Source organism: Caretta caretta, chromosome 25, assembly GCF_965140235.1.
Source record: "Caretta caretta isolate rCarCar2 chromosome 25, rCarCar1.hap1, whole genome shotgun sequence".
Lineage (NCBI taxonomy): Eukaryota > Metazoa > Chordata > Testudines > Cheloniidae > Caretta > Caretta caretta.
Genome location: NC_134230.1, coordinates 6,395,703 through 6,407,922, shown reverse-complemented (window position 1 = coordinate 6,407,922; position 12,220 = coordinate 6,395,703). Strand labels below are relative to the sequence as shown.

The 12,220-nt window shown below is 55.4% G+C and overlaps 1 protein-coding gene across 1 annotated transcript in view; it reads left to right on the top strand.

The window, feature by feature from the left end:
* FBN3 (fibrillin 3) overlaps positions 1-12,220 on the top strand; it is a 291,486-nt gene that overhangs the window by 169,641 nt on the left and 109,625 nt on the right. The window contains exons 10-14 of the mRNA XM_048831133.2: positions 5,015-5,167; positions 5,905-6,102; positions 7,971-8,114; positions 8,943-9,062; positions 11,159-11,284. Of these exons, the coding sequence (XP_048687090.1) occupies positions 5,015-5,167; positions 5,905-6,102; positions 7,971-8,114; positions 8,943-9,062; positions 11,159-11,284 (741 nt within the window). The remainder of the gene's footprint in view (positions 1-5,014; positions 5,168-5,904; positions 6,103-7,970; positions 8,115-8,942; positions 9,063-11,158; positions 11,285-12,220) is intronic.

The following is a 12,220-nucleotide window of genomic DNA, read 5'->3' as shown; positions in this document are numbered from 1 at the left end:
AGAGAGACGATGGAAAAGGTGGGGGAAATACAGCTTTGCAACACTGGCTGGCTGGCTCATCACAAATAGGTGCTCTGGCTTTGGCTAGCAGGCCAAGCATGGCACCTGCTGTTTGGACCCTGGAGCACGCTCTGGGCAGGAGTGTCATCTGGTTGGGTTCGTTCTCCTTAGACAAGGCAGGGGTAGACAAATGCAGTATGGCTGATTTCAGGAGCCGATGAAAAGTGGAGAGAATGAGGGAAAGGATAGGAGACGAGGGAGGGCAGAAGACAACACAAGGGCAGGGAAAACAGGGCAGGCTCTTACCTGCCTCTGTGGTGTGGGAAATTAGGTATCCCTGCCAGTGGGCTGAGGACTGGACATCAGGGTGATGTGATGATTTTCTAAACTCACAAGTAACAAACCAGGTTCCTTAAACAAGGGCAGGCTGGCCAGCCCGCTCTCAGGAGGAAAGTCCTTCACCTGGCCTGCTCCTGCCCACTGGCGGTGGAGAGGAGCCGAGATGAGCTGCAGTGTGGGTTGGTCGCGGGATGAGCGGGGAGAATATTTTTCTTTTCCAAGTCTCTTTTTAAGACCCTCACGAAGGAGGGTGAGCAGGTGGCATCTTTTACCCCCTTTATGTCCACCAGAGAATTTGTGTACGGTCAGACGTGGCCTCGGTAACTTTGTTCTCCCGGGTTCTGTTTACCAAGTCTGAGCTCACACAGGTTGCAGTTGAGCTGAGGGTAACTTTGTAGGTCCAGCAATTGCAACATGCCCCCCAGGATTCAGCGGGGCCAGGAGAAGCTGTACCACAGTCTGAGCTGCACATGCTCCTGTGTGATAGCATTCATCTGACTTGTATTGTTCATAGTCATCAGGATGAGGCTTGTCTCCGCAGGCACATATGGCCAGGTCCTCAGCCCCAGTGAGACCACTGACAGAGCAGCTCATGGCTGCCCTAGAGGGGCACTTGAGGATCCCCCCAGTGTGAGTCTCTCCTGCCTTCTCCCCACTGCGGGGACATGTGAGGGCAGAGCTGGAGTGCAACACACTCTGCCAGTCCCCCAGCCAGCAAAACTGTCCCCGCGGAACTACTTGAGCTGGCATAAGTTAGAGATGCCCTGAGGCTGCTTCAGCTTACACCAGGGTCCGGGTTTGCCCCACACCTGCCCCAGGATCAGATGGTTCATGTGCACCAGCTGGCGGGTCTGTTGATGCACGGACGGAGCAGGCGGTGATGTGGTACGACAGGTAGGGGCAAATCTGGGATTCCAGAGATGCCAGAATGGGAGGTTGGACCTTGGGGTGGTGTGGGGAGGTAAGGCCTTGGAGAGCCCGTGCAGGCTGCTGCAGGCAGCCGGGGCACGGTGGGCTGGCAGTGGAAAGAGCTCCTCAGAGAGCTCTGGTAGAGCAGGCAGACGGGGCTCCCAGCAGAGGCACCAGGCACAGTGATTGGCCGGCCTCCCTGGGAAGCTTCTCAGAATATCTGTGATGTAGGGACTAGACTGGGACCCTGGTGGGGCCTTTGGCCGCCTGATCCCTGCTTCTGGGGGGCTCGAGTATGGCAAGAATCGCCAGCTTTGGGGCCTGTCCACCCCAGCCTGAAATCAGGAACTTCAGGCAGGTGTGAAAAATCAAATCTCCCAAACCCCTGCAGAGGTCCAGAACATGGCCCTGAACCTGGGCGGCGAAGCCAGCTGCTGTGGAAGGTATTATTACGAGTATGGCCCATAGGTGCCAGCTAAGGTCAGGGCTCCACAACATGGGTGCTGCTCAGACACAGAGAGAGACCGTCCATGCCCCATAGAGCTCACAGTCAAAACACACAAGGGCAGGAGGGGAAACTGAGGCAAAGAGAGGGTCTCTTCACCAGCCTCAAGCATTGTTGAAAATGGCCTGCCCATTCCTGAAGAAGGGATGGAGAGATACTGTTCAGTCATGGAAGGGTTAATGAATGCCACCTCCTCTTGCTGTGGAGTAAGTGTCCATCGAACCCATGTTGGGGCCCCTTTGTCCTCCCCCAAACTCAGCCGCTAATGCCGAGTGTGTTTTACGCGTGTATTAGCCAGACCTCCCCCTGGAGCTGGCATTTGTGCATAAACTCTGGCTGGGAAAGCCGTGGAATGAGTCCGGGTCAGATTTAGTCTTTGGAGTGGGCGATTGTGACGGTGAGTGTGACCTGCAAATACTCTCATGAACTCCAAATGGCAGCGTCAAGAAACCTGCCCTGAGTCTAGCTTGTGTGTTTGGAAGGCCGTGACACAGGAAGGGACACCAGCAAGGGGCCAGGCTCACCCACTTCTCTTCCCATGTACTCTAGCGCCTCAATCTCCCTCCAGCCAGACTCCTCATTCTCGTAGAACTTAGGCCCTGCTTACTGCTGTGGGCTTGGAGGGCAGAAGAGGTGAGCAGTCACCACTTCCATCGCCCTGCGCTGCAGATCACGACATGTACGATCTTGAGGAGCCTGATGTTGGGTTAGCCGAGTGTGACCGGAGTCCCAGGGGGCCGTGCCGAGGTCACTCAGGCTGAACTGCAAAGAACGGGGCAGACAATCCCCAAAGCTGGTGGATATTCCAATACTTAGATTTACCAAACCAGCACAAAACAGCTTCTATAATATGTGACAAAGTTCCTCCTCTGCCCTGGGGGGTCCTGCGCTTTTTGGCAGATTTGCTCGCCTCAGAGGTTCACAGCAGCCCTCAGTTTGGCCGCTTCTGCTAGAGGCTCAAACCTGCCGTTCACTCAGCTAACCTCATCACTGGCCAGCATGGGGGAAATGGAGAACAATCCCCCCAGTCTCAGTGTCCCACCTAGTGGGTCAGGGACAGGCCAGATCCCTTTCCAAATTAGACCTTCCCTTCTGGTGTTTCTCACAGACCAGGTCAACCCCTCCTGTGTCCGATCAGGGGTTGTGGGGGATGCGTGGAACCCAGACCCACCCTCTACACCAGCTTCCAGCCCAGGGCCCTGTGGATTGCAACGGTCTACAATATCCCCTGTATCAGCTGCGTGACAGCTACAACTCCCTGGGCTACTTCCCCATGGTCTTCCCCCAGCACCTTCTTTATCCTCACTGCAGGATCTTCCTCCTGAAGCCTGATCACACTTGTACTCTTTAGTCCTCCAGCTGTACACCTTGTCACTCCCTGCTCCTTGTGCACCCCCCCCCCCACTCACTGATGGGAGGTCCTTTTTAAATCAGGTGTCCTGATTCGCCTGCCTGCCATAATTGATTCTAGTAAGTTCTTAATTGGCTCCAGGTGTCTTAATAAGCTTGCCTGTCTTAATTGGTTCTAGCAGGTTCCTGATTTCTCTAGGGCAGCCCCTGCTCTGGTCACTCAGGGAACAGAAAACTATTCATCCAGTAGCCAGTATATTTGCCTTCGACCAGACTCCTGTACCCCACTGCTCTGGGTCTGTCACAAATACCTTACTGGTTGCCCAGAAGCCAACAACACAGTTCCCTTAAAGCAATCCTCCACCCAGACACCCAAGTCACATATGATGAGGATTACTTGTTCACCATATAAGAAAGTTCTACCAATCACAAAGGATTGGACACATTACCTCCCAGGCTAATGAATATTTCAGTTCTTACCCAAAACATGCTTACAGCCAGTTCTTGTTAACTAAACTAAAATTTATTTAAAAAGAAAAGAGAGAGAGTATTGGTTAAAAGATCAGTATACATACAGATATGAGTACAGTTCTGAGATCAGATTCATAATAGAGATAAAAAGAAAAGGAGGACCTGTGGCACCTTAGAGACTAACAAATTTATTTGAGCACAAGCTTTCGTGAGATACAGCTCACTTCATTGGATGCATTCCTATGAGTTTTTTCATGAAGTTGATAGATTTCCACTCCATACGGCTAAATTCAGTGCCCTGCATAATGCATCCGATGAAGTAAGCTGTAGCTCACGAAAGCTTATGCTCAAATAAATTGGTTAGTCTCTAAGGTGCCACAAGTCCTCCTGTTCTTTTTGCGAATACAGACTAACACGGCTGCTTCTCTTAAACCTGTCATAGTAGAGATAGTGAGCTTTGTAGTTGCAAAGAGTTCTTTCAGAATTAGTCCATAAGTTATAGTCCAATATCCAAATTCAGGGGATCCAGTTAGAACTGGAGATCTCAGCCTTATCACTTAAGCTTCCCCTGCATGAAGCATCAAGCAGATTTGAGATAAAAAGGATCAGGACCCAAGAGGTTTTGATACAGTTCCAGGCCTTTTCTTGACAGGTTGGAGGCTTTAGGGAAATAATAGACAATCATGGAGACTTTGAAGTAGACCTATTTCCTAAGCATCACCGGTAATTAGCTACACAGATTAACATAAGGCAATTGCATGTTTCCCACCATTCTCAGATGATTTGCTAAACATTTCAAAGGAGATCAATACAGCCATATCCCATGTTTATAGTTCATTTAAATGTAAATATTTCCTTTTGATCTCTAAATTAACAGAATACAGCATAGACAGGGACTGTTTGACTACATTGTTATCCTCTAACAAGACACAAGTACACACATATAATTAGTATCACCTCTAACTTCTAACAATACAGGTTTGCATTTCAAAGGTTCTAGCCTATCTACCATGGAATGGCCATAATGACCATTTGCATACTTTTCTAGTGTCTCTAAAGGTTGGCTCTGGGTCATTTAGCCTGCAAGCTGCTTAACCCTTTCTAGCCATGCGTCACACTTTGTATAAGATTCGTTGCAATTATATAACAGTGGTAGCAACAATGGTTTGATTGATCATACTCTATTCAGATCATGTCACAGCAAGATTGGGCCTTTCCAACTGGAAATGCTCAGGAAGGAGGCACTGGGAAATGCTGCTGTTCTCAGGAGCCAGAAGAATCCAGCCCTGAGGAAGTGGGCCCCAGAAATATGTCTCTCTTGCTGCATAGATCTCCTGTCTCCCTCGGAGAGGTTGATTTTGATGGGCTGGGTGAGGGGCCCTTCCCTTCTCAGGCCACCCCCCATTCACTTGTGGCTCCTCTTGCTTCTCATTGTTGCAGACCAGCGGATTGGCACATGTTTCTCGGCGCTGATCGGCGGGCGCTGCGCTGGGGAGCTCCCGGGCCAGTACACCAAGATGCAGTGCTGCTGTGACTCCGGGCGCTGCTGGGCGATCGGGCAGACCCCTGAAATGTGCCCCGTCAGGGGATCCGGTAGGCAACACAACGGGAAAGCCACTAGTGCCCCACTGAGTGCGACCTGTTCTTAACATCCGTGAGCTGTGCTTGCGAGTGTTTCTGGGAGGAAAGGTCGGTGAGGGTCGCATTGGATTGCACAAAGCCAGGGAATTCAGGGGTAAGGGCCCCCAGCCCGTTCCCCCTTTGGAAAAGAACAGCAGAAGGGGTCCAGCAAGGGCAGTAACCTCCCCAGCCTACCCCAGCCTTGCCCTGGCTCCCTGGGCTTGGGAAGAGATCAGAAGGAGCGAAGGGCTGCAGCAGAGGGCTGGGAATCGGGTCTCTGGAATTTGTTTCCAGCTCTGCCTTGCTGCATGACTGTGCTTCCCCTTCTTGGGCCTACATCTGCCCCTCCGGAAAGCAGGGCCAAGCTCCTTACAGGGGCTGTCACTGGAAAACCAATAGCAGCAGCAAAATGACCCCCCCCCCGCCCCTCCTGGGTAGCCCCATGCCTGCTGCACAGAGCAGACAGCTCTTCCTATTGCTGCAATGTGGGAGCTACTGGCCAAATGCGACCACAAGACCCACCTCACCTGGGCTTCATTGATGAAGGGGAGTAAAGCTCTCTCCCAGCCCACCCTCCCCCAAGCCCCTGCTTTCCCTGACCCAGCCACTGTTGCTTTCATGCCAGTGTTACTTCTGCCTCCCATGTGAGACGGGCAGGGACACTCGGCCCGCGGTGTTGGAGTGATGCTCGGGTGGCTGTTTCGTTTCAGATGAGTACCGCAGGCTCTGCATTGAAGGGCTCCCGGCCGTGCCGGGCTTTTCTGGGAGCTTCCCTGGGATTCCTGGGTTTGGGCCAAATGGTGTCGGGCCTGGAATCAGCGGACCTGGAGGCATTGGACCAAATGGGGCAAATGGCCAAGGCGGGATCCCGGGGCTTCCTGGGATGGGCCCTGGAAGTTCGAGCATTGGTAAATTAAATCTCCTTTCTGCTAGCGCTGGACCACCTTGGCTGCGTCTCTTCCAGGCTGTGTGCATACCTGGTGTGCCTGCCTGAGCTGCACACGTGCTGGGAACAGCGCTGTTACCAGACGCTGGGGTTCTTTTGACATGGCTGGACTGATGGGATGTGACACTAAAGCTGTGCAGAATGCTGGGCCCAGCACACAGATCACACGGCATCTCCTGGCACAGCAAGGAGCTCCGGATGGCTCCGAGTCCCAAAGAGGCAGGCTGCCGTCCAGCAAAAATGTCTTTCTAGTTACAGAACTGGAAAAGAGCTTCAGCGGCCCCTTCCCCTCCCTCTCATGGCATGGCAGAGCCCAGCTCCACCAGCCAGAGGGCCCAGGCAGGGTGTGGGGTGCTGGCTGCTGGAGCGAGCATCGGGAGGGGAGTCAGGATGTCATGGATTCTGATCCCAGCCCTGCCACTGATGTGCTGTGTGCCCTTGGGCCAGTCACTTACAGTCTGCTCTGACACTTGGCTGGGAGCCTGCTGGTAGGGGTTGGGGCTCCACCGCCAGCAAAGGTGGTCACCCCTTGCCGGGGCAGCCCTGCACCCCTCTGTTTGGTTTCCCAGCTCCAAGAGGGGCTTTGCTGCGCTGTGTGTGGTGATCGGAGTCATGGGATCAGATAGGCACCTCAGCGTCTAGCCCTTGTCATTGCAAAGAAAAGTGTGACCCAAGGGTAGCTAATGAGGCAATTGACATTTGCTTGAGTCTGCAGGTGCCTGAAACGCAAGCTCTGAGCCGGGGAGCTACCTGTTCATCATAACTCTGAAAGCTGCTGCTTTGGGCCTTTGTCATTAGTCTGGACAGGCTCCTGTAGGGGTGCCCCCATGCCCTCCTGCTCCACACTGAGCAGGGGCCACAGCTGTGTGGGCTGTTCCTACCCTAGAGGAGGGGAGCAGCAATCCGGCTTCTTCTCTCGCTGGGAGTTGGGATGTACTCATGGCACATCTCCACTGCAGCGAGGAGGTGTGAGTCTCAGCACGGGGTGCAGGCGGGATTGTACTTGGGCGGCCAGCGCTGCAGCAGCCGTGCTGATCTTCCCAGGCACTAACTCCAGCAGGTGGGTCCACCTGTCCTGAGATTTCCCATGCCCCGCTGCTGTGCAGACCCCCTGAGCGTGACCTGGATTGGCTAACATTGGTCTTGGTCACAAAGTTATCCTGCCTGTTTAATTCCTGGCCCCTCCATTCAGGATGTTGCCCCCAGTCCCCAGCACTTTTGGGTGAAAGATCACAAGAGCACTCTGGGAAATGAGGAGCCAGAGCCCCTTTGCTGCTGCCCTTCAGGTCTGAGCTGCAGCAGCCCCTGCTACGCCAGGCTCACAGCTTGGCCAGGCTGCTGGTGTAGTGACCACATGGGGCCTGGGCGAGGCCCTGCAACAGCTAGTGACTGAAGACTCGAGCTGGGGCCTGGCCAGATTTCCAGAGTTGGGTGGGGAAGGCCCAGGACCAGCAAGGTCCCCTAGAACCAGCTTTGCAGCCCGTTCCATCCTCCGACAGCTCCTTAGCCGAGTCCGTGCAGACAAGCCAGTGCTGGCTCCTTGGCCTCGCATTGGAGTGAGCTCATTGGGCTGGCCTGCCCTGGGAGTACAGTGCCCCTGCCCATGTCAGTGCCTTGGAGAAGGGGATGGGCCTGCCCGCAGTCCCTGGTGGGGGAGGCGCGGTGTGTTGCAGGTGATGCTGGGAGGCCCATGCAACAGCACGCCTTTCGGGAGGTGTGCCCTCTGGGGGTGTTCTCCCCTCTCTCAGATGGCGGGCTTCTCGGGTGTGGGGAACGGAGCAGGGCGCTCAAGGCTGCCATTCCAGGCTCTCTTCTCTCTGGGGTTTCCAGGGACTGCCACCTTAAATCAGACCATCGACATCTGCAAGCACTTCACCAACCTGTGTCTGAACGGACGCTGCATCCCCACCCCCTCCAGCTACCGCTGCGAATGCAACATGGGATACAAGCAGGACGTGCGTGGCGAGTGCATTGGTGAGAGAATCCCCTGGGCCAGGCACCAGCTGCACCGCCGGCCCCACTCCTGCTCTGCCGCAGACAGCTGCTCCCCCTTGGCGCCCTGGCAGCCTCGGGGGTGCTTGCAGCTGCCTCCCACCCCCAGCCTGAGCTTCATGGAATAGTCCTGGGGTCTGGGGTTGCCCCCAGCTAGTGGGATTAAGCAGCGCAGAGCAGCACTCTTGTGGCACTGCGGCGCTGGGCGGGGTGAGGCAGTGGCATGCGGGCTGTACCTGGCACCACGAGGGACACTGGGGGCAGCCACTCCCCCTCCTCTGTTGCAGTCTGATCATGGATAGGCGGAAGAGTTGCAATCAATTTAGTTCCCTGTTGCTGAATATGGCAGGGCCCTAAAATACCTGTTCTCTGTCCACACACCACCCCCCAAACAAAGACAGCACCTGGGATGAGGGGCCCTGGGGTCTTCCGACTCTGGGCTGCAGCCCCGCAAAGTCCTCCTCATAGTGCCCAGCCACCCCTGTGCCCGGGGCACCGAGGCCTTTCTGACCCCCCAGGCTTCACTGGCTTCTGCAACGACAGGCCGGAGGTGGCTCCTCTACTCAGGTCTCCGTAGAGCAGTGCGTGTGACCTGCTGCACCTCACTGGCCCCTTCACGCTGGCCTGGCAGGGTGGTGAGGAAATGGTAGGATCGGGCCCTTGCTGACCTAACAACGTTCCTATTCCTGAGCTGGGGTTTAGCTAGGCGGCCCCATGGGACCCTGGTGAAGGGCTGCCAAGCAGCACCGGGCTCTGGCACTGCCTTCCCAGGGGTTGGGGGCTGCCAGCTTCATGCCCTTTTCCTTCCAGATGTGGACGAATGTTCCAGCAGCCCCTGCGTGCACGGCGACTGTGTGAACACACCTGGTTCCTACCACTGCAAGTGCCATGAGGGCTTCCAGAGCACCCCCACCAAGCAGGCCTGTGTCGGTACGTCCGTCTCAGGGCTAGCGGGTCAGGAGGACGGGCTCAAAAACAGAGTGCAGAGTGGAGCCCCGAGCTCCCAGAAGCAGTGCCCTGCGGGCCGTAGAGTGAAGGGAGAGCTGCTGGCACCAGTGCCCTCTCAGCAATCAGCTGCTCGCTGCAGGGCAGCAGATGCTTTTGCTGGTGTGCCCAGAGGTGCTGAGGGTGATGCGGGCCAAGCAAGATGCGAGCCATGGGCCAGTACCACGCACTTTGCTTTGACAAAGACGGGCTTTCACAGAGGGTCTGTTCCAGTTTAATTCCTTTAATTACGGAGGGAGATTTTTACCAAACTAGTTAAATCTGTACAACCCCAGCTGTGGGCACAGTTATATCAGTATGAAGGGGCCTTATGCCAGTTCAGCTTGTTCCCTTTCGTACACAGGAATAAGCTATGCCCGCGTGGCATTATATCCCCCGAAAAACTACCTGAGAAGACCGAGGCGGGGCCCAGTGGCAATCATGTCATGCAGGGTCATGCAATTAAAGACTGCACCGAAATGCACTCACAGGGGCAAGGGCGAGTCTGGCAGTTCCTAACTTTTGAGTGTTGGATGTGGAACCCTGGTAGTGTTTTGTGGGTAATTTCCTAGGCTTTTAAAAAGCAAAGTGAAACCCAGCAATTCCATCCTGCGGTATCAGACTGCCACCCAGGTGGGTCACTGGCAGGGTGGGGACTGTTCGAGCCACCTCACAGACCTCTGCCGCTTGAGCTAAGAGGACCCAGTAGCCAGGGGAGATTGTCCTAGGCCAGCCCTGGGGGTGACGGGACACAGACTCTACCAGTGGATTTTACAGCTTCTTGCTGACAGCAGGGGAACATAGAGGACTCTTGGGTTCCAGTCCAAGTTCTGGGGGGAGGATACTGTAATTGACCCTTCTGTCTCTGTCCCCGCAGCCTCCCCTTGTCTCCTTCTGCTCCTATCCCCCCCGCTCAGCTCCTGCCCCATTCCCTGCCTGCTTCTATGTTCCCTGCTGCTCCTACCTGACCCCCTCCCCAGCTTCTGCTCATATTTCTCCCATCGCTGCTTCTCTCCTCACCCGCTGTCCCCCGCTCTAGCTCCTCCCCTGGTTCCTATCCCCCCCTTACAGTGGGAAGGGCTGGTGACCAGCTGGCCTAGTGGGCAGCTCATGGCCTCAAGGTTCTGCTGGTCAAGTGGTCCCAGAGGGGGCCCCAGCTGCAACTTCAGTCATCCCCTCATGCTCTGATTGCTGCCTCAGAGCTGATCACTGCAAAGGAGAGGGGGGCAAGGTGGGGGGACCGAGGCCCACCTACTCCAGTGGGTCCCCACCCAGAGTCTCAGGCGTCTTGGAATGTCCAGCCCAGCTACTAAGCACTCGGTTACCCCATGGGTCACTTCCTGCCAGTTTGGGGCCTAGTCACAGGCTTAGCAGACTCTCCTCACTCAGTGTCATAGAATCATAGAACATCAGGGTTGGAAGGGACCCCAGGAGGTCATCTAGTCCAACCCCCTGCTCACAGCAGGACCGATCCCCAATTTTTGCCCCAGATCCCTAAACGGCCCCCTCAAAGATTGAACTCACAGCCCTGGGTTTAGCAGGCGAGCCCTGCCACAGCGAGTGCTGCTCACTGCGCGGAGGCTGAAGCCCTGGTCAGGCAGAGCAGAGTAACTGGGGAGGGAAGGAGGCCGAGGCTGGGGAAGGGGGTTCTCTGATGGGACGAAGGGCTGGATCCAAAGCCCGTCGCAGTCGGAAGAGAGGTGTCAGTGAGCTACAGATCAAGCCCATACGTGGGCTGTATCAAGCAGCTGAGGGCAGAGGGGCTGGCAGAGGCTTTTGCAGGGGGCCAGGAGCACAGAGCAAGTCTCCCCCAGGGAGATGCACCTTGCACAGGGAGGGAGTGTGGGCTGTCAGAGCCGGGACCTACTGCACGGATCTGAGAGCAGGATCCTGCCCTTCCTTGGGAATGGGTTCGCCTAGGAGCCAGCCATGGCTATGTGGCCTTGACTCCAGCCGGATGGAGAGGGAGTCATTGCTGGGGTTAGGAGGCTCAAGCAGGTCATGTGTCTGCTGCTACCTGGCTGTGTTTGTTTCCCTGCCAGATATTGACGAGTGCATCATGAATGGCGTCATGTGCAGGAACGGCCGGTGCGTTAACACCGACGGCAGCTTCCAGTGCATCTGCAACGCAGGCTTCGAAATCACCCCTGATGGCAAGAACTGTGTCGGTGAGCAGCTTCCTTCAGCATGAGATCAGCTGCAGGCCTTGGATGGGGCCAGTTCCTGTTCTCACTCACACACCACGGACTCCAGCAGGGAGGGAAGGAGGGCAGAACTGGACCCATTAGCAGCAGTAATCCCGTGCACATATATAGCAGATTCATCCAGAAGAGCCGGACCCCAGGGGCTTTACAGAGTTCAGCTCTCACCCAGCCACCTCTGGGGTGAATGCAGTTTAGCAGCATCTCCCAACCGTTGAAGGCGGGGGGAAGAGTTAGTGACCTGGTAGAAACTGCTCCCTGCATGTAAGTAGGGAGAGTGAGGGATCTTGCAAGGGCTCTTGTGAATCATGCCATGGGATCGTTAGAGGGAGATTTACATCACCTTTGCGAGCCTGCACTGGCAGCCGCACTGCGCCCCACGCAAGAGGAGAGAGCAGAAGTCAGCTCTGGCTCCACTGCCAGGGTGCCCAAGTGTCACCAGGGCTGATTCCTGCAGCAGCTGGACATTTTCTTAAGGATCTCAGTGTCTGGGAAAGGCTTTGCAGGCCCATCCAGGACTAGCCAGACCTGGCCTCCTTGCTGTGGGGCATGATTTGTACACAGCCCCATCTGTAGCTCCTGCAGCTTGCCCTTGGTACCCGGCCTTTGGGTCCCACAGAGGAGGAATCCGCAAGAAATTTTAAACTTTCCTTAAAGAAATGGCTTCAAACCCTTCCGGTTGTGTATTAACCCTTAATACGTGAAGGGAATGAAAGCAGAGGCAGTGCTGTCGGCCTGAGGCAGCCTGCGGCAGTAGGTGGACATGAGGTGTGATAGCTGGATTTTCATCTCGGAGGGGTTAGCGCTGAAGCCCAACAAGGCTCAGCTAAACATCAGCATTGCTAAAGATTTTGTTGTGGTAGAAATATCCAACTCACCTGTTTATCCTGCCTTCCCCAACTG